Here is a 27206-nt window from a genome sequence, read left to right as displayed (position 1 = left end):
AAGTGTGGTTGATATAGATAACAAACAAGTATATAATAATTTAAGAAATTTGAATCGTGAGGATAAGTATGAATGAATAATCATCAAAGTAAAAGATTAATCATTGTGTGTATGTGTTATATTTCCGAATCTAATTGAGATTCTGAGTAGAGTTAGATACATAAACACACCGAGTGTTGTCTGTCAAAATTACATATACGCTATCAGCAGATGTAGCTAAAACTTCAGTTTCATTTGAACGTTGGACGATGAATATACAGGAAATAATTTAACATGTTCACACTTAGAATTACCCTGATATTCTTTATTTATTCATGTTTTTTTAGAACTGTAGATATGCAGACTGTAGATCAAATACTTGAAGAAGATGTGACCGACTTAAATAGTTCATTCTGCCAACAAAAATGGTCATGCAAAGAGTTGGAAGTTGACGACAGGAATTGTAATTGTGATTCTGAATGCACTGTATATAATGATTGTTGTTCTGATGTCGCTTCCAACCAAACCATTCAAACCTCCAAACCAAATTTTAGTTGTGAATATATTCCTGGGATTGATGAGGACTCGTATGTATTTGTGGTGCAAAAATGTCCACCAGGCACAAGTACAGAACTAAAAAAGGAATGCGAATCATTTGAAAATGATCAAATCCCAGTAAGCGGTAAAGCTACTGGTTATATGTATAGAAATATGTATTGTGCCGCGTGTCATGGAGAAGAATTCTTGTCCTGGCAAACAGGGTTTTCTTGTAATTGGTCTCACAGAGGAGAAGTTAATAGAACACTTGAAAGTATGCAGAACGATGAGCATTGTAACAAGCGACTCTATCCACCAACATCGGGCGCTGATTCAAAATACAAATCTAGACGATGTTTCCCTATAACAGATACTTGTTTATCAACACATAGTGCGAGCAGATGTCAAGATGGACCAACTGAAGTAGTTTTTAATGATCATGTTTACAAAAATAAAGACTGTGCCCTTTGCAACAATGTAACTATTGATCAACTAGTCTGCAGTGCTCGTGCATGGACGCTGAGACCGTCTGGAGAGAAAAGGAAAATAACTAGTTACAGTTACAGACTTCTGTTTGATTACCATACCAATCTTGCTACTGGTACATATGTACAGCGACGTCGAGCGCAGAAACCAGAAAGAAACAGTAAAATCTGCCCAACATTTGAATTGTATGATCTCTTTACCGATGCCTGTAGAAAGGTTAACTGCATAATTCCTCTTGTTTATGAAAATGGAAAATGTGTATATAAACCGACAGTTTCAATTACAGACATACCAGATACATTTTCCCGGGGCAAAGTTCGGAGTGATTGTGTTTATATTCAGTTGAATGATACGGAATATGAAATCATAAACAGTAATAACATATTTATATATTCTATAAACAAAACATTAACTAATGACTCCTTCTATGAAGATAGCAATCATGCATATGTCTGCCGTGATCTACTTAATGAATTGTTTTCTGATGATTATTTGGTCAGAGTATACCGTGAAGCAGAAAGCATTTTATCCCTGGTTGGGTCAGTATTATCCATCACTGCTCTGACCATAACACTCTTTCTTTACTTGCGGTTTCCAAAGCTTCAAAACACACCCGGTAAAAGTTTAATCTGTTTGATGGTGTCTCTTATTGTCGCACAGCTATTATTCTTGCTGGCTAGCACAGTTGAAGATCATAAACACGTGTGTATAGGGTTTGCCATAACTATACATTATGCCTTCCTGACTTCCGTATTTTGGATGAATTGTATGTCATTTGATATTTTTATCACATTTTCAAAAGGATTCGTTAAAACAGAAGAAGACGAGAGTAACAAGAAATTTGTGTGGTATTCAGTATACGCATGGGTTAGCCCAATGCTCATTGTAGTATCGGGCGTGTGCTTAGATGCATTTACAGTCAGTGACTTTAGTCCGCTGTATGGACAAGTTGTATGTTGGATTGGAAACAAACAGGCATTACTGGTGTACTTTCTTGTGCCAATTGGATTGTTAGTACTTACTAATATGTTTTTCTATATTTTCACCGTAAAGTCTATTTTTGTTTCTAGTCGAAAAACAAATAAGATTTTAAGAAGAAAAGAGGGTTGTAAACTTCTTGTCTATGTAAAATTATCAATCGTGATGGGGCTAACATGGGTTTTTGCTTACATCGCTTCGTTTTCAAACGAAACTGTTTTTTGGTATTTATTTATTTGTTTTGGTTCTTGGCAGGGTGTCTTTATTTTTATTTCGTTTGTTTGCTTTGGGAAGGTACGAAGTCATGTTATAGATAGGGCCAGAGTTGTGTCATCCTACCTCAGAAGTCGTACTGCAACCACGCTTCTGACGGATTCTACAAAAACTTAATGATCTTAATGATTTATGTTGTATATGAGCGAAATAAGACATCTTTCAGCTTAGTTTTTATTTCAGTAAAGTGTATTCTATTAAATTTCTCTTCTTTTTTTTTGTCAAGAAAACATTGTAGCTATTGCAAATGAGAAGCTTTAACTATACTAGAAACTGTTTTTCTTCTTTCTATTTTACATCTTACCAGTACGATATCGAATAGAAAATAACAAATTACAAACGTTTTTCCTGTATGCTACTACTCCTGTATATTACATTCAAAATACTTTTATGATTTTAAAGTATAAAATCACTTGTCTTTTATCTGCGTAGTTTAGCCAACTGAAAATAAAGGAGGATTTGTCACCAAGTACAAATGTATTAGGAACACAAGAACACTTTTTTTTCAAATGTTTCAAATCCTTTTGATACACCCCACCACCCCTAACTGTCTTTATGTTGTGTTCCCTATTTACATGTAACCGGCGTTTTTCATGAAAGATGCTAAATGCTTATTTTGAAAAAAAATCATTGTAATGATAGTTGAGGTTGTTAATAAATATAATTTGAACTTACACATTCTATTCTTTGGTTGATTCATGTAGTACTTGAAAAGATTATACTTATATAGGTTATTATCAATCACACGAAGAAAATCGGGTTAAGTCATATATCAAGTAGGGACAATTGATGATTCGGGGTGAGAATGACGTCAAATATATATATTGTTTTATACTTATTGGTGTACAAACTGAATAAATTTGACCAAATCGCCCACTCAAATTTGTTTGAAAGCTACAAGTCTAAGAATCGTTGTATCCCGATTTCCTGGCTATATTTAAAACTGAAGTAAGAGATATGCAGTGATGCTTTCTATGTGTTGATGGACATATTTCTTACAGCTGTTTTAGTGTACCTTTCAATCGTTGTTTAAAATAAATTGTGTCTACATCTTACATGAAAAATAAGATTATGCAGTTTGTTTATTCTGTATATCCTGATAACAGCTGAATAACTCGCCAAGGTTATCACTATTAATTATTTATAAAATCTCAGATAAACAGCAGAACATATTTTTGGAAACTAGTACTAAGTGTTCAATCATTTTGTTTTCTTAAGATAATCATTTTCAATATTATCCCAAAGATCTAGTCTTAAACAAAAAAGAAAAACATGTGACCTGTTTATTCTTTCCCAAATTTGTAAACAAATTAAAGACTTTCACAAGCAGCAGTGTGCCACAAATACCAGACCTGTTGTCGGTACAATTCAATTCAATGTTTTATTAAAGTCTCATACGGTGACCTATCGTTGTTAATGTTTGTGTCAGTTTGGTCTTTTGTGGATAGTGGTCTCATTGGCAATCATACCATATCTTTTTTTATAATATCAACAGGTACATTCGATTTTTATTCATTGTAAAACAACACTAGAGGGGCGAAAGATACCAGAGGGACATTCAGTCATAAGTCGAAAATGAACTGACAACGCCATGGGCAAACAAGAATAAGACAAAGAAACAAACAATACTACACATAACACAACATAGAAAACTTAAGACTAAGCAACACGAACACCACCAAAATCTTGTGGTGATCTCAGGTGATTCGGAAAGGTGAGCTCCACATGCGCGGCATCCGTTGTGTTGTTCAACTCTTAACAATTCTTATTCGGTATATGTATAGGTCACATTCATGAAAAGGGGACGGGATTATAACTGCGAAATTAGGAACATAGAAATGAGAGCCATTATATACAGAATTATAAGAGACTTTAAAAGAGGGACGAAAAGAGGGTGTATCTTAAAATGCAAAGATACAACAATATGAAATCAAGAACTATTTACAATATATAAAAAAAACGTCTTCTTAAATCAAATAACAGGTTTTGGCACACACAAACGTATCATATTTACACTTGAGAATAGAAACAACTTTTGGTAATTATCTAAAGTATTCAAATTTTGATTAAAAGTTTCAGCAGTACACTATAAACGGTTTTTGAAATAGTTATATATAAAGAGGACATCGTAAAAAAAACTGTGCTTCGTCTTTAATGAAACTGTCACAAATTAAAAGCTAACTAAATATTACTAGTATGTTATATACATATTCATGGATCTACAATCTGTCGATACCTGTAACTTAGCATTGCACACGGTCATGTTTTTCTCTGGCTGTTTATGACGTCTTTATACTAAATCCATTGGATGTTGGATGTGTACGGATTGATAGTTTAGTCTTAGATGCATGATTTATTTATTAGTTGTTATGGGCTTTTAACTAGCTGTCAGATAACTGCGAGTACTCTCAGATCTGTTCATTGTGTCTATTTGCGTCGGGATGTATAAGTACCCGGCCACTTCCACTTGTATTTTTGTTCATCTGATGAGTTAAGCCTCTTTAACTGATTTTTATAGTTTGTTCTTATGTCGTACTGTTTTACTACTGTCCCAGGTTAGGAAGAGGGTTGGGATCTCGCTAACATATTTTTTATGTATGTGTCTGTCCCAAGTCAGGAGCCTGTAATTTCAGTGGTTGTTGTTTGTTTACGGGTTACATACTTGTTTTTCGTTCATTTCTCGTTTGAATTATTTTACATTGTCTTATCGGGTCCTTTTATAGCTGACTATGCGGTATGGGATTTACTCATTGTTAAAGGCCGTACGGTGACTTATAGTTGTTAATGTCTGTGCGTTTTGGTCTTTTGTGGATAGTTGTCTCATTGGCAATCATACCGCATCTTCTTCTTTTTAAACATATCGCTTACTCTGTTTCATGTGCTTTATTGAAGGTTTAATGCTATGGAAATCGTAACAGTTAGGCAGTAGGTTAAATTCTCTTCGTAATCTTAAAAATACAAGGGACTAGGCATTAAGCAGTAGTAGTCAGTGGTGGATTCGTGGGCTCAAGCCTAACTTTTAACCAAATAATTGTTTCCCACAAAAGGATGCGATTCTGCCCCACCCCCTTAATTCGCATCTAATCGTAACATACCAAAAATTGTTTTCTTGGATATTCCAACGAGAACACATTGAAATAAGAATCTTTTCAAAATGATTTATCGGATAAAATTGAGTTATATGAAATTTAGAATTTGAAAGGAACTTCGGATGGATCATATTGTGATAGCTCTTGGTATATGTAAATAAAAACAGAAACTTCTGACAAAGCTAAATTTATATTCGATCTTTTTTTAAAGATGCACTCATCAAAGTTTTCCATGCATATTTCGTTCGGGTGTAAACAATATGAACACGTCTCGTTTGTATGCATTAGCCTAAAATGCATATAAGTCTCGTATGCGTATATCTTGTGTATAAAAATATGTCTTTTTAGAGGACCAATAAACAGAACACGTTTGATAGATTGAGTTTAAATCTAACTCTTTTATGCAAGTAGCCGTATAGATTAGATAGTCTAAAAGCATTGTAAACAGAAACTTTAAGTTTTATTGGAAATTTTACATTAATATTAAATTAAAATTTATGGGCAATATCGATTATGCTGTAAATATATATTGCCAAAGTTATTGAAGTGAAATGGAATTATAAAGCATTCCAGGATTCCAAACAATTCCTATCGATTACACAAACAGTTTTATTAAGTAGCTTTGTTCATGTTGCATATTGATTGAACCAAAGGATTCATACCTACTGAGCTGGTTGTTCAACATTGTATAAACCCATTCCAAAGGGAATTACAAGAATACCTCGAAGACCATTAGTGCTTTTTATTTTATATATAAGAAAAAATAGATATATCATTGACGTATGTCCTTTGTCATCACTTGAATGTATCTTTACAGCAGATTTCATTGAGTGTGAAGCCAAAGGTAAAATCTTTGGTTAGCTTGCTTGTTAGCTGAACCGTGAAGTCATTGTTAGGTCAGGTAAATTATACTTCGCGAAAAGTAGACTAGTCCAGCAGATGATCAATCTTAATTCTATCTGTCTGTTAGACTAGGCTACTTCGAAATGTGTGTTGTATACCTGACCTAATAATTACTTCACGGCTCAGCTAACAAGCAAGCTAACCAAAGATATTACCTTTGGCTACACACTCAATGAAATCGGCTGTAAGTGAAAAAGCAAATGATCCTTCAGGTTCTGTAGGCTTTGTCAATCTCTTTAAACATTGAGCATTGATGGGTTTTTTTTTGCATGTGATAAACAAATACCAGTTTGTCCAACTTTGAATGATGATAACCAAAATGATTGAATGAGTTTCTGGTACAGCAACTAAAACACAAACATGCATATGCTGCATTGAAGGCCCATTGGTAGTCTTGCGGCGGTTGTCTGCTCTTTGTTCGGGTTGTTATCTCTCTGAAATATTCCCCTAAGTCTTATATTTTTTGACAGAACCGTGGTACTAATGTCATATAAACAACTTTGTTTTTGTAATCTGGAAAAGGGGGGATTTCCCGCAGGGTACGGTAAATTCAATTGTTTGGCACTCGTCCAAATATTTTCTTAGTAATTATAATATAAAAAAAAAAGAACTTCAGCACAAAAAGGCATGCATAGATGTCTATACTCGAAGAGCCAGTACAGTTCAGAAGCCTGCCGTTTTTTATTTATGAGTTGCTTATTTTTTTCTTTGCTTAACATCTAGTGCCAAGTAATGCATATTCATGACAATCTACATTTTAAAACAGACCAATCAATACAAAATTGTCCTCCTCTAGTGTCGAATAAATATTTTACTTAAATATTGATATTAAAAGTCTAATGCAAATATTGATCAAACCTGCCACTTTAACCAACCCATTATATTAAATTAAACTACCTGTTTTGTTCTATATTAATAATTGATAATTGTATATTTGACGCAAAACATCTTTCCAAATCAATATTATTTACCATTTTGGTAGAACTGTAATAAAAGTTTGATTGATTTTCCTATCCGTATTGTTTGAAAATAAGGAAACTATAAAAGTTTACTGTGAAATATCGATACGGGACCGTGTTTCTACATCTATTATGCATGGAACTCTTCAGGTAACTTGATTGCCTAGGTAGCAGGTCGATAGTGGTATAAAACTTGATGACGCAGTTTCAGGACCATTACAGAACTGGGGAACGAAGATACAGGTGAGTGTATCTTTTTATTATTTAAGAAAAAAGAAAAACGACTGATAAAAAGGAGACAGAAATATTTAGGAAATGAAACAAAATCTCACAAAAACATAATTTTATGGTTAACGTTTTCAACAATGACAAGTACCTTTTTCATGTTCGTCAATTGATACGTTAAACATGTACGTCCGGGATACTAATGAGATTGCACAATGAGTGGTGAGTGAGAACACACCCACGTGGACCCGTCCGAATTCCGTTAGAATGTATGTTTAAACGGATCCGTGACCCGTACACCATATATAGCTTTCGTTAGTCGAGTGATCAGAAGCCTTTCAAAATTGGTTTAGTTGAGAGTTGTATCAAATGTGAAGATATATCCGATGTATTGTGGTATGCTAGTAGATGTCATATCAGGCAAATCAGCCATGCTTTGTGTTTGTTGTAAACAATGATAATTTTATTTACTAATGTTTTGCAGTCATATTAAAATTTACAAAAACAAATGTACGGCAATATCATTTCATAATGAATGTATTTTAAATATGTGACAAATTTACGCCAGACGGTTTCATTTGGACAAGCAATGGTAATACAGGGCTGACATGTCATTTATAATTTTTAATTCGTTCACAAATTTGCGGTAGCTCATTATGGGCGTATTGCATTTCCGCTAATTATTCAAAGTCCCAATACTACGTTTCCGCAAATTTAAAGTATACGTTTCCGCAATTTGTATTTATTACTTTTCCGCAAATTTACCTGGTAAATTATAAAGATTTGAATGTACATATATGATAAATCATTTATTTTTTATTTTTAATAAAACAAATGTTCTGATATCAGTATAGCTACAATTTACTAGATATAACTAGTTGACTCGGGTAAGGATGAGTTACACTTCATTGAGAAATCTTTGGTTTGGCTTACTTGCCAACTGACATGTTAAAGAAAGCTTTGTTGAATTAATTGCCGATGCTCCATCTGACCATGGTAGTGTTTTATTGGCGATATAATATTTCCATGATCTGACGATAAATGCATGAGGTCTGCCGATAATATATTGGAATTTCATTTGGATGGCAATTGAGATTTTCACCAAGCATTTGGGCATCACCCCTGACCCCGAGGAAAAGAGAACAACGAATGGTGTCGAGTCTTTTAGTGCCTACCTAAACGAGCAGTTTCAAGCTAGCCATCATACCATATTATCTTTGTCGATGTGCTATTGAAACTGAAGACAACATCTTACATAAAGATGAGAAGTCTAACTGTAAAATCACTCGTTCGGAAGTATGAAAAGGAGAAGATGGACTTCTTCCTGAACAAAAAAAAAAGAACTTGTAAACGGTGAATGTGCTGCTATAGACTTTGCACGACGTGTTGGCTACAAATATTTACCAACTGACTTATGAACTCATATGAAGATATTTTTGAACATACGTTTTCATACATTTTAATGTTTTTTTTACTTACATGTTATGATGACTTTTAACTAAATGCATATTGAATTTTTTATTATAGCTTTGCTTTCGATCAATAGGTATTCCTTAATTATTTGCGGAAAAGTAATAATTTATTTTTTCCGGAATAGTTACTTTTTTTCCGGAAAAGTAAAATATTTATTTGCGGAAACGTAAACTTTTTTTTCCGGAAACGTCATCTTTTTTTCGCGGAAAAGTAATGCCAATTTGCGGAAACGTAAAACGCCTCAGCGGTAATACATATAAATTGATGTCTCTGTTTAATTTGACAACACTCAGTGATATTCAAAGTGACATTTAAAGATTGATAATATGTATAAGAGAAAATAGCAGGAATTATCAAAAACATTGGACAATACAGCATACCACACCAACCAACAGCACCCAACTTCTAGTGCCTGCATGCTCATAGTATAAGGATATTCGTGGTCGCCGTGTTTTGCTTGCTTGCCGTATCTAAGACGGTGAGGTTTATATCTATGTAGACTATTCAGAAATATATAATAAAATTGAGAAAGGAAATGGGGAATGTGTCAAAGCGACAACAACCCGACCATAGAGCAGACAACAGCCGAAGGCCACCAATGGGTCTTCAATGTAGCGATAATTCCCGCACCCGTAGATGTCCTTCAGCTGGCCCCTAAAAATATGTATACTAGTACATTGATATTGGATGTCATTCTATACTCCGAATTATACACAAAAAACTAAAATTCAAATTAATTCAAGACTAACAAAGGCCAGAGGCTCCTTACTTGGGACAGGCGCAAAATTGCGGCGGGGTCAAACCGATGTTTATGAGATCTCAACCCTAGAATTAAGAAGATGTGGTATGGTTGCCAATCATAATCTTGCTGGATATGAGAATATCTTTTTATATATACTTATCTCTCATTCTGGATTATCTGTTTCTTTGTTTTGACTTCGGAATAAATGGAATATGACCTGGGAATTATCCCACTAACTGATGGGCAAGTTAATTGGCTCCTAGATATATATTTTTTTCAAGTAAATAAATAAATACAAAAAAGTTTTTATCCCTTAGTTTCTAAAGGCTTAAAGTTTATTGAAATGCGTCAAACTATTTCAACGTAGCCAATCGCACATGTCCTTGTGATGTATACAACCCAAACAAAATACATTATAACGGATGCAGACTGTAGGCAAAAAATAAAATAACTAAAATACCGAACTCCGAATAAAATTCAACACGAAACGTTTCTAATCAAAAAACAAACGATAAAGCTCAAACACATCAAAAGAATGGACAACAATTAGCATATTCCTCTAAATCATGGAACATTATACATTAATATGTATGCAAAGAGCAGTAAAACGGGATTGCTATTACTTTGAATTGCAATTTCTCAAAAACTTCTTCACATTACTATGATTGTATTTGTGTTTTAAAGGATATTATATAAACATCAATATTATCATTTTTATGATATGAAAATTATATGGAATCATCGGCTTAGTGTTAAATGTCATAGAAAGGATGGAAAAATATTTGATTTTGCCGCATGACATGTAAAGTCGCGGCGTTGAGCTTATTTTGTAAAATGTCGCAATTTAATTTTAGTTGCGGATTCGGAATTTGAAATAGGGAACTAAACAAGCGTGAAAACGTAAGGAGTAAAACATGTAGAAAAAGTCTACAATATGCATTTACCATAGTATAGCTTCATGCAGGAATCGAGGCCCTTGCCCTTGTCTCCATATAAATCCGGCTGTGGGACTCAAATGCGTGAAATACGATTTTTATTGTTATAAGAAGGAAAATAAGAAGAACGATATGAGATTACAAAAGAAAACCGACAACGTATCAGTAGATAACTGGGAACATTATTTATGCTTTTGCATTATATTCGTTTTTTTAATCTTAAAATAATCTGCAAAATCTTGGAAAATGTGGCCGAATATATATAGTAACGGATGGATATACGTATCTGTTACTGACTTACTAGTTTCATTGAGACAATTAAATTGTAGTCTTTTTATTACTGTGCTCATAAATTAGCATAACATACATCGTCGTCAAAAAAAGAATGCATGATAAGGTGGTCAATTTTAGGTAACGGGAGGCTCTTAAAGTTTACGAGGTTTCATAGTGAGTGAGGCTTTTTAAGTAGGCACTGCAATATGGCTACGATTACGCTGAAAATTTAACAATAATAAAAATGTTACTGTTACGTAATTAGTGCATATTTTTGTCCATTTGATGAGTTAAGCCTTTTTCACTGACTGATTTTTATAGTTCGTTCATATGTTGTACTGTTATGCTACTGTTCCAGGTTAGGGAGGGTTGGCATCCCACTAACATGTTTAACCCCGCCACATAATTTATGTATGTGCCTGTCCCAAGTCAGGAGCCTGTAATTCAGTGGTTGTCGTTTGTTTATGTGTTAAACATATTTGTGTTTCATTCATTTTTTATATAAATGAGGCCGTTAGTTTTCTCGTTTGAATTATTTTACATTGTTTTATCGGGGACTTTTATAGCTGATTATGCGGAATGGACTAGCCTTTGCTCATTGTTGAGGGCCGTACGGTGACCTATAGTTGTTAATGTCTGTGTCATTTTGGTCTCTTGTGGGGCAATCATACCACGTCTTCTTTTTTATATGTCCAACGTAACTGGTACGTCTCAACGTAATCGAAGTCAGTGTCTTTGTAGGAAAGATTGAAATTATAAGTTCCCTATCTCAGTATGTCTCATATTTAAACATGTGACATCGTATTAGAAAACCCATTGATTCTCACATCTATAGTGTTGTCGGTGAATGTATAACCAACTAAGGATCAAAGTCTTTGAGTAGTTTTGCGTGAGAATAGAATCCCTACTGTAGACGACTAGATGTTTTGGTGGTTATATCGGGTAAAAATCCAATGTACATTAGTGCAAATTATTTTACAAACGTTTTTTTAAATGTCATTACTGGAAGGCCGTAATATGGTACTCCTTATTTATGCAAAGTCACATAGAAAGTTTATTTGACGCAACTTTTGATGAATGTTGATGAACTCTACAAGTCATATCTGCAAAACTTTGTTCAATTACACGCATTGATAAGATAAAAAAATAAATGGTCGGAATTTGTCAACTATCAGTGACCAAACATGAGATTTCTTTCTTTTGAAAAGACTTTTAAAGACATACACATTGCTTCTAGTAAACACATTTACTCAGTTGTTTTCTACACTTGACAAGTTGGCAACTTTTCCGGTATATATTTTTTGTGTTATAGTTTGTTTTTAGTAACTATTCTTTGATCATCTTTAATATTCAAATGTATTTTTTCATTGAGTTGTTTTTTTACGTTCTCGTTCTTATCCATATACGACGTAGGTTATATATATGACGCCCCTCTTATATTATTTTCCACTTCATTATGCCCAAATTAAATATATAAAAAAGGGTAGTTTCATCCCCCAAGTATCTGTAGTCACAGTTTCACCTCCCTCTTCGGTAGAATATGGCAAATATTTTATTTGGAATCATGTGTACCAACTACATCACACTAGCACCGGCGGTACAGTCACCTTCCAGTACTTAACCATATACTGGCACTACTGCGGCGTCACATTAACCTAGTGCTACTAGTACTTAGATGCATACACTTCACAGACACAACAGTAACCTTCCCTGCAGCACTTAGCATCAGTTTAATCTCCCAGTTGTGGCTGCACTGTAACGGAAAAGGGAACGTTACATATGTCCGACTAAAGGGAACGTGTTCGGGACCACATACACATAATATGTATTAGAAGGGAGACAACACTTGATATATTTACGTCACTAACTTTTTTGTCCTAATCGGGTTTTGGAAACTATTTAAAGACTTTTAATCGATGATATGAATATATGGAATTGTACCTTGACTTCGATACATTAGTCAAATTGATTTAAAGGTAACATTATCCCTCTCTATTACAGATCCCAGTTGAATTTATTTCTGGCATTTTGACAAGATCTATTGTTTTACTGAAAGACTTATCAGATTATTTAAACTTTGACAAATATGAGCTCAAAGGACGTTAGGCCTTCGAGCGCGCAGTCTCGTCAAGCTTGGGGATTAGATCCTTACGCTTCTGGTGGACACGCTAGACCTGATAATCAGTTTGACTTCGGTGGACCAAGGGACGATCCAGATTTACCTTCTGCAATGGAAAACGATATTTATGCTGATAATGAACCGAAAAGGAATAATGATGTGTCCCCAACTACTCCTAAAAAGTCTGGTGGCTGTTGGAGTTGTTTTACAAGTGGTCTTAGATGTAAGTTTATATATAAACACATAATTTGTTGTTGGTTTAATTAAAAATTTGTAAAGAAATGAAAAAAAATTATTTAATATTCATTCAAAATTTTAAACTATATAGTAGTGTCAGTGTTTATTTATTTTCCTGCATGAGTGTACATGTAAGTGGCAAAATAAATTTGTAATTCATAAAATGAATTTGACATGGTTCTTTTTTGACAGCTTCAAGATGTATTAAAATTATCATTTGATATTTGAAAACGAGAAAGTCCAGGCAATTAACAGGATTTCTTGTAATCTTTAAACTTTCTTTTCCTTTTAAAATGTGTATCTTCTATTTAAAAACTTGTGCAAATAAAGTATATACATGAACATTGTATAAAGTAGTAATACATTTAAATTTTAATAGAAATGTTACTGTTATAAATTGTTATTTGGATGGAGAGTTGTTTCATTGTCACCCACACTACATCTTCCTATACCTATGTATCTTATGTGATGACTAAAAATATTGTATATAATTTGTGTGCAGTGAAAAACATTTTAATTTCCAAACTTGAGTAAAAGGTAAATTGTTTATGAATTTCAAAGATCATGAATATGTCAATTCACACTGGTACCGTATGATTGAACAATTGATTGATTGTTGGTTATATTTAATGTCCAGTGGCAAATATTTCATACATGTTCTGGACAATTGGTTGATACTGTACACTTTCTGGAATACACATGTACTGTCAACGCTGAAAATCACAAGATTGCTTTTTATTGGTAGGACAATATCATCATCAACATGTCAAGATTTATTCATTTACAATATTTTGAATATTTAAAAGAAAATGTTAGAACCATTTTATTATAAATGTACTTTTAGAAGTTATAAATTTTACTTTATTTTCATATTAATTCATAAAGGGGTCTAAGAGATACATGTATTCTCATATATTTTATTAACTTTTTTACAATTTCAGGTATTTTATATAATTACTACATTTTTGTATTTACACAAATGTATTTAAGATATCATTTCCATATGCCTTTTCATATATCTAATATTGTTATTGCTTATCATTTGTCTATAGATTTCAATTCATTTAAAATTTAATGTTTTACCCAAAAATTAGTCATAAAAACTATGTACATATATTTTTATATATATGAATGTTATCTTCAGATTTTTAGTTCATACCTTGTCCTCATTGAAACTGATTATAAATTTGTTTGGAAACAAACTAGGCTAAGTTATTGGGTATTTAAACAGATCAATAGAAGGATTTTGGTATATATGTAAATGGTGAGGACATTTAATAAATTCCTGTTGGTTTGTGAAAATTAAATACCAGGATAACCTTGATATTTATAACAATCATTACCTTCTCAATACACAATGAACATATAAATGTGTATTTTTTCTTGTCATTACCTTCATTACCTCATTTTCAAGAGTAAATTAAGTTTTTTTTTAAATACAGGCCTGGGAGATCTTATTTTTCTATCCATAATTTTAATACTTGTTTGACCTCTGTTCATGTATTAAAAGTCCATTTTATTTTATATTTCTGTTTTTGTCAATATGAAGCTTGATAACCTTTTGATTGTTTAGTTGGTCTTTATAATATCAATATGTTTTGATTCCTGCACACTAATTAATTTTGTCTGTCATTGCAGGATACATGAACATTTTGAACAAATTATTACTTCTTTTTGCACCATAATCCCGATAACAAAACAAATTTGACATCACAGTAAATTTTTTTCTTCAAAAGACATAAGGTGAACCAGTGCAAAACAATATAAAATCAGAGTTGTAGTAAAGCATAGGCCAGACTAGTCCCCCTTTTTATAGAAAAAAAATGTGGATTAAAATATATAATGAATCATTATAGCATGACTGGTAGAGTGGGCCCCTCTTAGGGCAGTCAGTGCCCCCTCCTATTATGAACATTTCTGAACTCCTCCAATGAAAGTCCAAGTTTTTATTTTAAAGTTACTTTCAGATATATTAACATGATTAATAATTAATTGGTTGGCTGAAGAAAAAAATCACATGACTTAATTGGCTCCATATTGGAGATTTATTGAAGTTCAAATCTCAATAACATTAATATTGTACAGTTGTATCCATGTGTAAACTGTACAGTTGTATGCATGTGTAAACTGTACAGTTGTATGCATGTGTAAACTGTACAGTTGTATGCATGTGTAAACTGTACAGTTGTATCCATGTGTAAACTGTACAGTTGTATGCATGTGTAAACTGTACAGTTGTATCCATGTGTAAACTGTACAGTTGTATGCATGTGTAAACTGTACAGTTGTATCCATGTGTAAACTGTACAGTTGTATGCATGTGTAAACTGTACAGTTGTATCCATGTGTAAACTGTACAGTTGTATGCATGTGTAAACTGTACAGTTGTATCCATGTGTAAACTGTACAGTTGTATGCATGTGTAAACTGTACAGTTGTATCCATGTGTAAACTGTACAGTTGTATCCATGTGTAAACTGTACAGTTGTATGCATGTGTAAACTGTACAGTTGTATCCATGTGTAAACTGTACAGTTAATATAATGAAATAATGAATGTTCTCTTTGATAACTTTACAGCACTATGGGCAACCCGACAGACAGAAGAAACCAAAGGAAACCGAGAGCTACATGTGAAGACAACTTTAAGGGAACTGATCATCTACCTGGTTTTCTTGGTCATCTTGTGTGTAGGTTAGTATGAAACTAAAAATTATGGAAAGAAAAATATGACATTGAAAATTATTGGTCTGACCTTTGATTAAAAATGTAGCTTTTTAAACTTAATTGGTCCAAAGCTAAAACTGTTATTTGACAAAGGTCAGAAGCTGCCTTTTTAATGTTATTTGAAGTAGTTTAGTTGTGGTAAAATATAATTTTAGTGGTTAGTCTGGTGGTTACATTTCATTGCAAAGTGATTCTTGCATAAATGACACCCAAGTTTTTATTGTTGCTTGTGGAAAAGTTGATTTAGGACCAGTTTGTATACATGTACATGAATATTGATAAGTAAGTTGACTTTTTACAGTGACCTTTGGAATGACAAGTACAACTATGTATTACTACACCAAGGTGATGAATGACCTGTTCTTAGATACAGTTCACAGTGGCGGAGGAACTTTCAGATCTATTACAAACGTCAATGACTTCTGGAAAGTAAGTTGTTATTAATTGTATATTATATTTATGAAACATTTGAAATATTTTCAATTTACTGTATACTGTAAACCTGCTTCTGTTCATGAGTGATTCAATACCTTGAATTTAAATTGTTGCAAAAGCATTGAGCTTTCTTTATAGAAGTATATCAATATAAATAACATTATGAAAATAAGTCAGCTAAAAATGGCTAAACTAGAAGTAAAGTATTAACTAAATAAGTTGGTTTACTGTACAAACTTTGTATGTCCACTTACCAGGGAGTAGGGACAAAAGTATGCAAAAACAAATACTTTCAGAATGAGATTATGTGCAAAATTAAACCAATAGTGTAAATCTAAACAGAACTGAATACATAAAACACTAGAGACAATGACGATGCTACATGCCTGAGAAGTTAGATTAGATAGGATAAAGGTTACCAGGAGCTTCTTGTTTGCCTATTTTTAAGTCAAAGTCCCCAAAATATTTTATGGTTTATAGAATTGGTTTCTTCATATAAATGCATAAGAAGAATAGAATATTATTTAATTTTTATATACATCCATGCATACAATGTTTTAATTGACAGACTTATATCAATTCAGCTGTTAGCAATTAATTGAGGATAGGAATGTGGTACAAATTTATGATTATTTTGACAGTTTGCCAAGAAACCCTTACTTGATGGACTTTATTGGGAGACGTGGTACAACAACGAGAATGTTCCAAATGAACAACTTGGCTATATATACTACGAGAACAAACTGCTAGGCGTACCAAGAATCAGACAGTTGAAAGTCAGTACCAACTCTTGTCAAGTCCATGATGATTTCAAAGATGTCATTCGTGAATGCTTTGATTCATATTCAGAAAATTTGGAAGACAAAACTTCGGAAGTTTCTCATGCTAACTATACAGGGTAAGTGAATACATTGTAATCATATCTTAACATTGAAAGACAGAAATATTTACTTGTATTTCAACATGATGGCTTAGAATTAGATAAAGTAAAACATTATGTTGTAAGTCTAATTCCTCAAGGGGACTTCATTTTGGTAATGGGTAAAAAAGAAATTACCCTCTTATGGTATACTAGGAAATGTATATAACTAAAAGAAACATTGCTATATTACTGTTTAACATATTGACAACTACAGTACTACATGAAGTTCTTAATAGTAAGTTAAAGATTTTAATTGTCCTTAGATAAGCATAACTTTCTGATACTCACATATATGTAGTGCTGTTCCACTGGAATAAAGTTACCGGTATACACTTTTAGCAAAAGTATTCTGCAGTAGAGTCCAGTAACACATGCTGAAATGAGTTTATTGGTAAAGAACAGCTATTAATTTGAGTTGGTTATACATGTATTACAGATGGACCTATCAGACAGAAAATCAGTTAGATGGTTCTTCTTACTGGGGAATGTTGACTACCTACAGTGGATCAGGTTATGTCCAGGACTTAACAGGTCGGAAGAACACGTCAGCAGAAACTATAGACTACTTGTTTGACAACCTATGGATACAAAGAGGGACTAGGGTGGTGTTTATAGACTTTACTGTATACAATGCCAACATCAATCTGTTTTGTGTTGTCAGGTAAGCAAGATTAATGACTCATTTGGGTACCAGTGTCACTTTTGTTGCACACAACCAAATGTTTTGTTATGTTAGGTTTTTTAAAATACATAAGGACCAAAGAAGTAGAATCATCTTTCAAGAATTTACATTTAAAAGTAATGAACATTTATTTATGTGATGTAGTAACATATTCATTAACATCATTAGATCTTGGCATTCAGGTCATCTTAATAACTTATAAAATTGTTTTGTTATTTAGAAATTTGAAAGTAAGGATTGTCACGGTAAGCTTTATATATTCAAAAAAGAATTTATAAATAAAGATATATTATTGGATACTACATGTATATGACATGTTATTTTTAGACTGGTTGTGGAATTCCCTGCCACAGGAGGAGCTATCCCATCATACACTTTCCGTACGGTCAAGCTGATTAGATATGTCACGGTCACTGACTATTTCATTCTGGCCTGTGAATTTATCTTTGTGCTGTTCATTGTATACTACATTGTGGAGGAGGCTATTGAGGTATGTTTAAAGATACAGTTTGTTTGTGTAATAAATTGATAAATGATAATTGTTTATTAGCTGATTTACTAAAATTTTATTGAAAGCAAAAACTGTTGTGACCTTCAAAGTTAACTATTGATATTATTTTAATAGATATTATATTTTATGAACAGTATCTATCATAAACATTATGTCTTCTTTGATAATTGTTTCCGTATTCTATTGATGAATTCTTTAAAATTTTCTGGAGTTTCTGCAGTGAACATGCATGAAAGTAAAATTAAATGTTTCTTAAAATTTATTTAATTTTACAGATCAAGAAACACAAGCTGTCCTATCTGAAAAGTATGTGGAACATCCTGGATATTGTTGTCATTATCATAGCGATACTTTGTATAGTGTTTGACATATATCGGACAATAGTGGTAGACAACAAGCTAAAGGATCTACTAGATAATCCGGACAAGTATGCCGACTTTGAGAACCTCAGTTACTGGCAGACACGATTTGACAATGCTATAGCTATTGCTGTCTTCTTTGCTTGGATCAAGGTAATGTTTGTATAACAACAACTACTTCAGTTACTTCATAGATCAAATAAATCAGCTGCATGTGATGATTGCCTATTTAGGGGGTCTCATTGGAGGGTTCTGATCCTGGATCCCGCTCACTGTTTTGTCAGATTTCCCTATCGCTCTTACGCTATGTACGTAAGCAATTCTTATTTTTTGGTAATTTACAGTGTCCCGCTAGACTCCATTTCCCATTTTCATGGCACAATAATTTGACTTTTTACGGGTCATGCTTACATAAAATTGGCAATTCCGCCTCATGCTTAGACCTCAATGAGACCCACTATTTAGTTAATTAATAATAAGATATTTGAGATATATAGCTGGAAGACATTATTATAATGGTCCATTTGAATTTATTTTCATAAATAATGTTCTTTGTTTGGGTTACTCAACATGATAACTATTGTTTTAATTAGCAAGGCTTTCTAGGTCATGTTAGTTCCTTTGAAAATTGTTGTTAGTCTTTCACAAAAACTAATGTCTTTAGTATTATATTTTTGTTATTTAACAGATTTTCAAGTACATCAGCTTTAACAAGACCATGACCCAGCTTTCCTCTACTCTTGGTAAATGTGCCAAGGATCTGGCTGGATTTGCTGTCATGTTCTTCATCATCTTCTTGGCCTTCACACAACTGGGTTATCTCCTCTTTGGTACACAAGTCAAGGACTTCAGCAACTTCCAGAACTCCTTGTAAGATTTGATAGCTTTTTTAATCATTGTATCAATTTGTGGTTCAAAGAATAAATTACCGGTAGTTGTTGTTAAAAGAACCTATATATGAATGAATGGTTCAAGTTATAGAAACAGATACCATACAAATTGGTAAATTTCAAAATACATATTTTCTGTGTTTTGTTGTTATTTACGGTAGATACATTAAGTTATGTAACTTTTTTGTTGTCTGAAATCTAAAGTGTAAGGTTTTGAATTTCATCTTTTTTATAAACATATGGAAGGCTCATATTGACAGTAAAGAATTATTTTACAGCTTTACACTATTTCGTATCATCTTGGGAGATTTTGATTTCCACCAGCTTGAAGCAGCCAACAGAATTCTTGGTCCAATCTACTTCATGCTGTTCGTATTCTTCGTGTTCTTTGTTCTGATCAACATGTTCTTGGCTATCATCAACGACACCTACTCCGAGGTCAAAGGGGATATGGCTAACCAGAAGAATGAGTTTGAGATGACCGACTACTTTAAGAGAGTAAGTTTCTTGTTTTTTTATTATCATAGTTGATTTTGTAATGAAATTTACTTTATTATTATAGTTTTTTTTTTAGGGAAATAGACAACTTATATAAGAGTTGATTTAGAAACAAATTTTACACATCTTTTCTCTAAGAACTAAAATGACACTAAAATGATGTTTTATAAACAAAATTGTGTGAATTTTATACATTGAAATATTATTATTTTCTATGTTTCAATATCTAATTGACTTTATTTATTTTTTACGTTGAAACTCAACATATTCTTCATATCAAAGTGATTTTGTAAAATTTTAGCTGTTGGCATTGAACCAGAAGTGAACGTGAACTACATATTTAATCTGATGAGAATTTTCCAATGTTTAATTTTCAAACAAATATTTTAGGGATACATGAAGATGGTTGACAAACTGAACTTCAAGAGAGACAAAATTGTTGATATCCAGAAGGCTCTGAAAAATGCAGACATCAACCAAGACAAACAGCTTGACTTTGAGGAATGGCGTCAAGATCTCAAGACGTAAGTTTAGCTGTTCATCAAATAATTGTATTTCTTAAAATTCTATTATATCAATGCTTAATTTTCAAAAAATGTCAACCTGTATTCAAACATAAGCATACAGATCTTAATTGAAGTTTGAAAAGTATATTACTCATAGTCTTTTATATAAATGATGACAAACCCAGAACAAATAATTTGTTTTTTAGTCGTGGTTATGCTGATGGGGAAATTGAGGCTCTCTTTGCTAAATATGACATGGATGGTGACCGTGTGCTGGATGAATCAGAACAGAAGAAACTACAAGCTGACCTTAATAAAGAACAGGTAACCTGTCTTGTATTTTAGTTCTCTATACAAACTATAAGTTTGATAATCTGGCAGTTAGTTTTGTCACACTTGGATGATAATTATTTCTGAGGTGGATTATACTTCTATGAAACAGCAATTCAACAACACAAAAACAGTAACAGACAAAATTGTGGTTTCTAAAATGGTTAAAATAACAGATTCTATTATATAATTTAAATCAAGTTTTAATTAGATATTTATGTTGCTCATCTCTGTCTTGAAACAGTGTCATACCAATATACTTTCAAGGGTGAATTTTTAAACAAAGTTATTTAACCTGAACCCTGAAACAAAAATATTTGTTTATTAGACTGTTTTGATTGTTCTTTCCTTCTGTGTTATAGGATGCCCTTAACAAAGAATATGAACATCTGGAGAAATCAGGCAACAGACCCGGCACTGCCAGAAGATCAAGTAGCCGTGTTAGTTTTAACGATGACAGCGGTGAAGATAGTGATGACGAAGACAGCGGAACAAAATCCTCACGTTCAGGAAGAGCATCAAATGGCGTATCATATGAAGAATTTACAGTGTTATCTCGCAGAGTAGACAGGATGGAACATTCTATAGGCAGTATTGTATCAAAAATAGACGCTGTTTTAGTTAAATTAGAAGCTATGGAAAAAGCTAAATTAAAAAGAAGAGAAACAATGGGAAAAATATTAGACAGTATTACAGAGGTAAATTTTTCTAATTAATTTTTTATGTATTAATTGTAGTATTTTCTTTCCAAAATAGATTTTTGTTTGGCGTATTCTGAATGACAGTTGAAAAAAAGTTTCTGTTTTTTAAATTTTATTATTTTGGAAAGTTAATACTGGTCGATAATATCATAAAATGTACCACCAATAACACATGGTAAAAGTGAACTAATTATAATCACTTCCAACCTTGTGGGTTTCATGTGCGACACATATACAACAGCTTTATAAAATGTCAATATTTTTATAATACATGTGCATATATAATGATGGGGGATAAATCAGACATATAGGTGCAGGTTGTTTGATGGTTTAATAAAAAGATGTACCCGAGTAAGTATTTAAAAAATGTTTGACGTGTGATAATAACAGTATATACCTATACATTAATATTCCTATCAGAAAGAATAAAACAAAATCTCCAGAATTTCAACTACTAGAGAAATATAGTTTCTGGAGAAGTTTGATATTTTAACAAATATTGGAGTGATTTAACTTTAACCTGAGAAGGTCAGATTTTGTCAGCAGTAACCATTTGGTGTGCCTTAAACTAAATCTGGCCTTCTTGGAATGCTTGGAGAAAAGTCTATTCTTGAATTTTCCAGTTGTGAAAGACAAAATTTCTTTTTCATTCATGAGAGTTGGATTTCTGTCTCTCTTTCAATATCAAATAAAATCAAGAATAGATTTTGACAGTGTGTTTTAATCAATTGTGACTTCACCATGTCTTGTTTTGTTATACTAAGACTGATGGAAATAGCGATGAAGCAAAAAGAGAACAAATGGAAAGATTAGTAAGAGAAGAATTAGAAAGGTGGGATTCAGAAACATCATTTTCTCCAAGTGGTAGAGGGGCATCACCCAGTAGTGGCACCTCAGCTCGCGGAGTCAGATCTAGGTCAAGACCTGGCTCAGGACAAAATGAACCAGTGAGTATGGAAGGGAAATAACTCTTCTCAGTTTAGGCCAATTGATATTGAAAAAAATCCAGGAGTTAGGGGATAGCCTAATATAGATATTAAGACAGCAAGTTAACAGCATGTTTACACTTGGACTGTTCTAAAAATAAAGGGTGGGATATAAGAAAAAAGTTGAAAAGTTGAAAAAAAAAATTATTGAGAATAAAAAACAAATATACATATATTAAGAGTCATATGAAAGGAAAGTATTGCATCATTGTTTTTTTCATACATTAATGTTTTATGGATTATGCATAAAGATCTGAACACTCTGTTTTAGTTGTTTATTTTCTTTTATTGTTGTTAATTGATAATATGTTTCATTTTCAAGACATCAGATGTTTAAACGGTAAACCTTGCACAGGTATGCAATGCATGAGTCTTTATTTTGATGTTAGAAAAATAACTTTTTTAACACTTTTATTATTTGAATTTAGATTGTTGTAGAAAATGCAGGTTGTTTATTTAGTTAGGTAATTGTTCTTGGTTTTATAAATAGTTTTAATGCATATCAAACTTGGCAGAAGGTTACATTCAATGTTTTGGGAAATAATTGCTGTTAATCATATGAGATGTCAGTAATTATATATAGTGGATGCATGGAGAGGTGCACATTATGAATAAGGGCTAAGGTTTTTCTCAAGATTTTAAGAGAAAAACTTGGTTTTATGTTTGAAGTCCATATGATAGGTCATGTAGGTGGTAGACACAATTACAATGATTTTTCTGGAGTGAAACTGTTCAAGTATTATATAATTGGTTGTGGTGCAAACGTAAGCATTTCTGAAATTGCACGGTTGAGGGGGGATAGGACCTTTATCGGGACTCCGGGATTGGGTGTTTTTAAGCTCGGGATTTTGGGATCTGAGAATTCTTTTTTTTGAAATTTGTGACTTCAGGATTTTGTGTTTTTAAGCCCGGGATTTCGGGATCTGGTGTTTTTAAAGTCTGGGATTTCCGGATCAGGTCCCCTCCTACCCTCCCTCATTGTTGTATAGATTGTTTAACAATCCTCCTACTCTAGAGGCATGCATGAGTCACCTAGTTGGTTAAACAACAATATGACTGAACATTTTTTTTTATCTTAATCATGCATGATTTGGTTTATAATTTATGCCAAAACTAACACTTGAAACCATTTCTGACAAAAGTCCTTTGGTTGTCATTATTGATATCTGAAAGAAAGACAGAAGGTTGAATTTAGGAGCAAGATTCTGATGATGGTTTTATCTCAGTGATTGAAATGCATAATATACATAATTATTTTTTAATGGTTCTTTATACAATCAACTTAAGGCAGTGAGCATTATTTCATTTCAAATTGTAATTTGAGCTTTATTTATTGTAATTTTACTCTATATATAATGCTGATACTTTATGTAAATCTGTTTGTGTGTTTGTCTGACCACAATGCATTTGACTAATAATCTAGTTTTTGATTAATACAAATTAATACAATGAATTTGAAAAAGATATATTCTTTTTCAACCTCAAATTATATATTTGAATTCTAAGATTATGTTTCAGTTTTTGTTTATTTTGTCTTTTAGTTTGTCTACAGAAATAAATTTATGTTTAATAATTGTTTCTGCACTTACCGGTAAATCTTGACAGTTTAAAGATAAAAGAAAAATCGTTATTATTGTGAATGATGATTTAAATAGGGATTTTGATCTTTGTTGTGTGTACATAGAAAACTTTCAGTTCTAGATTCTTTCTTTTTAATCAATAACTTTACATAAACTTAGATAAATTGCAGCATGAATATAACAACTAAATAATTGCTGCTGTAAGAAAACAATATGTTTTAACTTTTTTTATTGACTTTTTTATAATTCAATTGATATTCTTTTGTTTGTACATTTGTTAATTAAAACAACTTTGCAGGCAGGGAAAACTTTAGATCATGTTTATTGTAAAAGTCATATATTTTAAAAATTATTTTAATAAATTTGACCATGATTTATGTTTCTATCCATTATAATTCTACAAAAATCTGATTATTTTTCTTTTTTTCTTTTTCAGGATTACTTTGATCGAAACTACAGAGTTTAGTAGAAAACATTCCTGTTTGTTATTTTATGTCTCTCTGTGATACACATCGTCGTATTATCATTTATTTGTGTTCACTTTCACATCTTATCATTGACAAATTACAAATGTTTTGCAATAATTTCTAATTGTTGTTATAAAAATACTGATATCATCTGACAATATTTGCATTTGTGTTCTTTAAACTACTGATATCTAATGCTGCTTTTTCTTGTACTAATTAAGAATTATTATCTAAAACAAAAACTGATAAATTTACAATTTAAATGAATTTTGAAATATTTTTTTTTAAATTTGAAAAGAACAGTACAAGGTATATTGGGATGAAAATTTCTATGAAAGATATTTTTGGCAAATTAATTGATTGTTTACATTAAATTGTAATAAAAAACATTTAAGAAACAAGAAGGTGTGTGAAGAAAGCAAGTTTATAAGAAAATGAAATATTCTATAGGAGATATTTTATTGCAGAAGTGATGTATAAACAGTAATTCACTTGAATTATGATATAAGTTAATGTACTAAAAAGTTTTTTTCATATTACTGAAAATTTCATGTGAATTTTTGTTTTTACACCATGTATTGTGCATTTATATGAACAAAACCAGATATAGTTAGTGTAATGTTTTACTGAAGTTTACTTTTAAAGTTACCATGAATGAAATCCTTTTTATCTACCTAATTTTTACAATCAGGGAATAATTATTTTACATTTACCGTCCTTTGATCATAATGTGCCCAAATGAATCTCCGTCCAGTTGTATATGTTTGCTTTTAGGTTGGTTGTACAATTTGACGTTTACATGTTATAATTATAAGCATGCTTTAACTTTAGAAATTATATATATTTATATATCAAATATTATGAAACAAATTGCATGATTTTTTTTTATATATATAGTTCAGTGTACAATTTTGATCAAAACCAAGATTAATTTAAAAAAGATGTATATTTTTACAAAAAATCATTGTTTGTTAAATTACAATTTAATTTTTCCCTCCTGAGAGAGACATTTGTTAAAGGAAAGATTGATCTTCAGATATTAAAAAATAAATTTGATCTCTGCAAAGATACCAGTATTAAATGGGAGAGATAGAATCCTGACAAGTCTTTGCCAATTACAGTATTTCCGTCCTAAACTGCTATAATTTGTTATTTATGATTGATTTAAACAATCCTTACCTTTTGGTAGGGAGCCTAACATTTATTTCATTGTTTTTTCTCATTCACTGCTGATTTTTATCTGTGATTTCAGCTTTTTTCATATATTTTAATTTTTGAAACCAGCAAACTAAAAATGCTACATGTAGTACCGGTAATTCTTTTAATTGTACAAATTTTGTGCAATTTGAATCTCGTCAAGACCTTACATGATATATTTTCCACAGGAAATTACACAGACGAAGAAAATTTAGAAAATGCAGTTAAGATAATATGCAATGTTTTTATTGCAGAATGGATTATATTTAATACCTACATGTATTGGTTTAATTCATCAAATTAATGAATTGCAAGAAAGTTTCTATTTAAAGAATTGTTCCTAACTTTTAACAAAGGCAGCATAACCAGATTAAGTATATAATGAAAAAAGCTGAAGTTTCAGGAACTTTGTTTACTTGTTATGTTAGATGCATTTCTATGTGTTACATTATTATTATTATTAAATGTTAATTAGGAAGCAGGTTGATTGTTGTTGTTGTTTTTATCTTACTTTGAAATATTGATGTGGTACGATTGCCATTGAGACAACTATCCAACCCAGCCAAATAACTTGGATGTAAGCATTATAGGTCACTGTACAGCCTTCAATGATGAGCAAGTTCCTAACTGTAATAGTCCGCTATAAAAGGCCATGACATGACAAAATGTGAAACAACCAACAACCTGATTTATGACAAAACAATAATTGAAAAACAGATATAACTAACAGAACCAGGCGATTGCTAGAATACATACTCCTGACTTGGGAAGACAAATACAGAATGTTGCAGGGTTGAAAATGCTTGTGAGAACCAAACGCTTCCCTTACCTTTGACAATAATGTAACAGCACAACATTTATCAACTGTAATTGTCTATATAAAATGGATTGACTCATCAGATTGGCATGAAGCAGGAAAATAAACTAACAGAAAGACATAAGACAAAAATTAGCTTTCTAAGAGAATTGTTACTGAAAACATAGATATGCTGTGATTCTTTTCTAATAGATATAAGAAGATGTGATATGAGTGCCATGAGACAACTCTCCATCCAAGTTGCAATTTATAAAAGTAAATCAGTACTTGGTCTTCAACACAGAGTTTTGACTCATACTGAACAGCAAACTACAAAGAGCCCCAAAAATTACTAGCGTAAAACACGAAAAACAATGGTCTAAATTATATAAAAAACAAGAAACACTTATGA

At 32.0% G+C, this 27206-nt stretch overlaps 2 protein-coding genes across 3 annotated transcripts; both read left to right on the top strand.

Annotated features, from left to right (window-relative positions):
* Window positions 1–157: 157 nt before the first annotated feature.
* Window positions 158–3103, top strand: LOC134725960 (uncharacterized). Its single transcript, XM_063590293.1, has one exon. It carries the CDS (start codon window positions 274–276, stop codon window positions 2368–2370), a length of 2097 nt encoding a protein of 698 aa, XP_063446363.1. The 5' UTR covers window positions 158–273; the 3' UTR covers window positions 2371–3103.
* Window positions 3104–12692: 9589 nt separating this feature from the next.
* On the top strand, window positions 12693–26483 carry LOC134725959 (polycystin-2-like). 2 transcript variants are annotated; one of them, XM_063590291.1, is made up of 15 exons: window positions 12693–13194; window positions 15788–15901; window positions 16236–16363; window positions 17011–17267; window positions 17728–17952; window positions 18301–18463; window positions 18760–18996; window positions 19532–19713; window positions 20012–20231; window positions 20622–20755; window positions 20944–21061; window positions 21430–21765; window positions 22533–22715; window positions 23077–23109; window positions 24771–26483. In XM_063590291.1, exons 1-14 carry the CDS (start codon window positions 12939–12941, stop codon window positions 23089–23091), a joined length of 2568 nt encoding a protein of 855 aa, XP_063446361.1. In that variant the 5' UTR covers window positions 12693–12938; the 3' UTR covers window positions 23092–23109; window positions 24771–26483. The 2 variants fall into 2 exon arrangements, with proteins under 2 accessions (XP_063446361.1, XP_063446360.1); XM_063590290.1 differs by lacking the exon at window positions 23077–23109.
* The last annotated feature ends 723 nt before the right edge of the window (window positions 26484–27206 follow it).

Source organism: Mytilus trossulus, chromosome 7 (genome assembly GCF_036588685.1).
Source record: "Mytilus trossulus isolate FHL-02 chromosome 7, PNRI_Mtr1.1.1.hap1, whole genome shotgun sequence".
Lineage (NCBI taxonomy): Eukaryota > Metazoa > Mollusca > Bivalvia > Mytilida > Mytilidae > Mytilus > Mytilus trossulus.
This window is presented reverse-complemented; position numbering and strand designations above follow the sequence as displayed.

Coding starts and splice junctions, on each gene's coding strand:
- LOC134725960 (XM_063590293.1), top strand. CDS start 274: ATGTTCACACTTAGAATTACCCTGATATTCTTTATTTATTCATGTTTT.
- LOC134725959 (XM_063590290.1), top strand. CDS start 12,939: ATGAGCTCAAAGGACGTTAGGCCTTCGAGCGCGCAGTCTCGTCAAGCT. Junction 18,464..18,759: donor TTGTGGAGGAGGCTATTGAG/GTATGTTTAAAG, acceptor TTAATTTTACAG/ATCAAGAAACACAAGCTGTC. Junction 20,756..20,943: donor TGGCGTCAAGATCTCAAGAC/GTAAGTTTAGCT, acceptor TTTGTTTTTTAG/TCGTGGTTATGCTGATGGGG.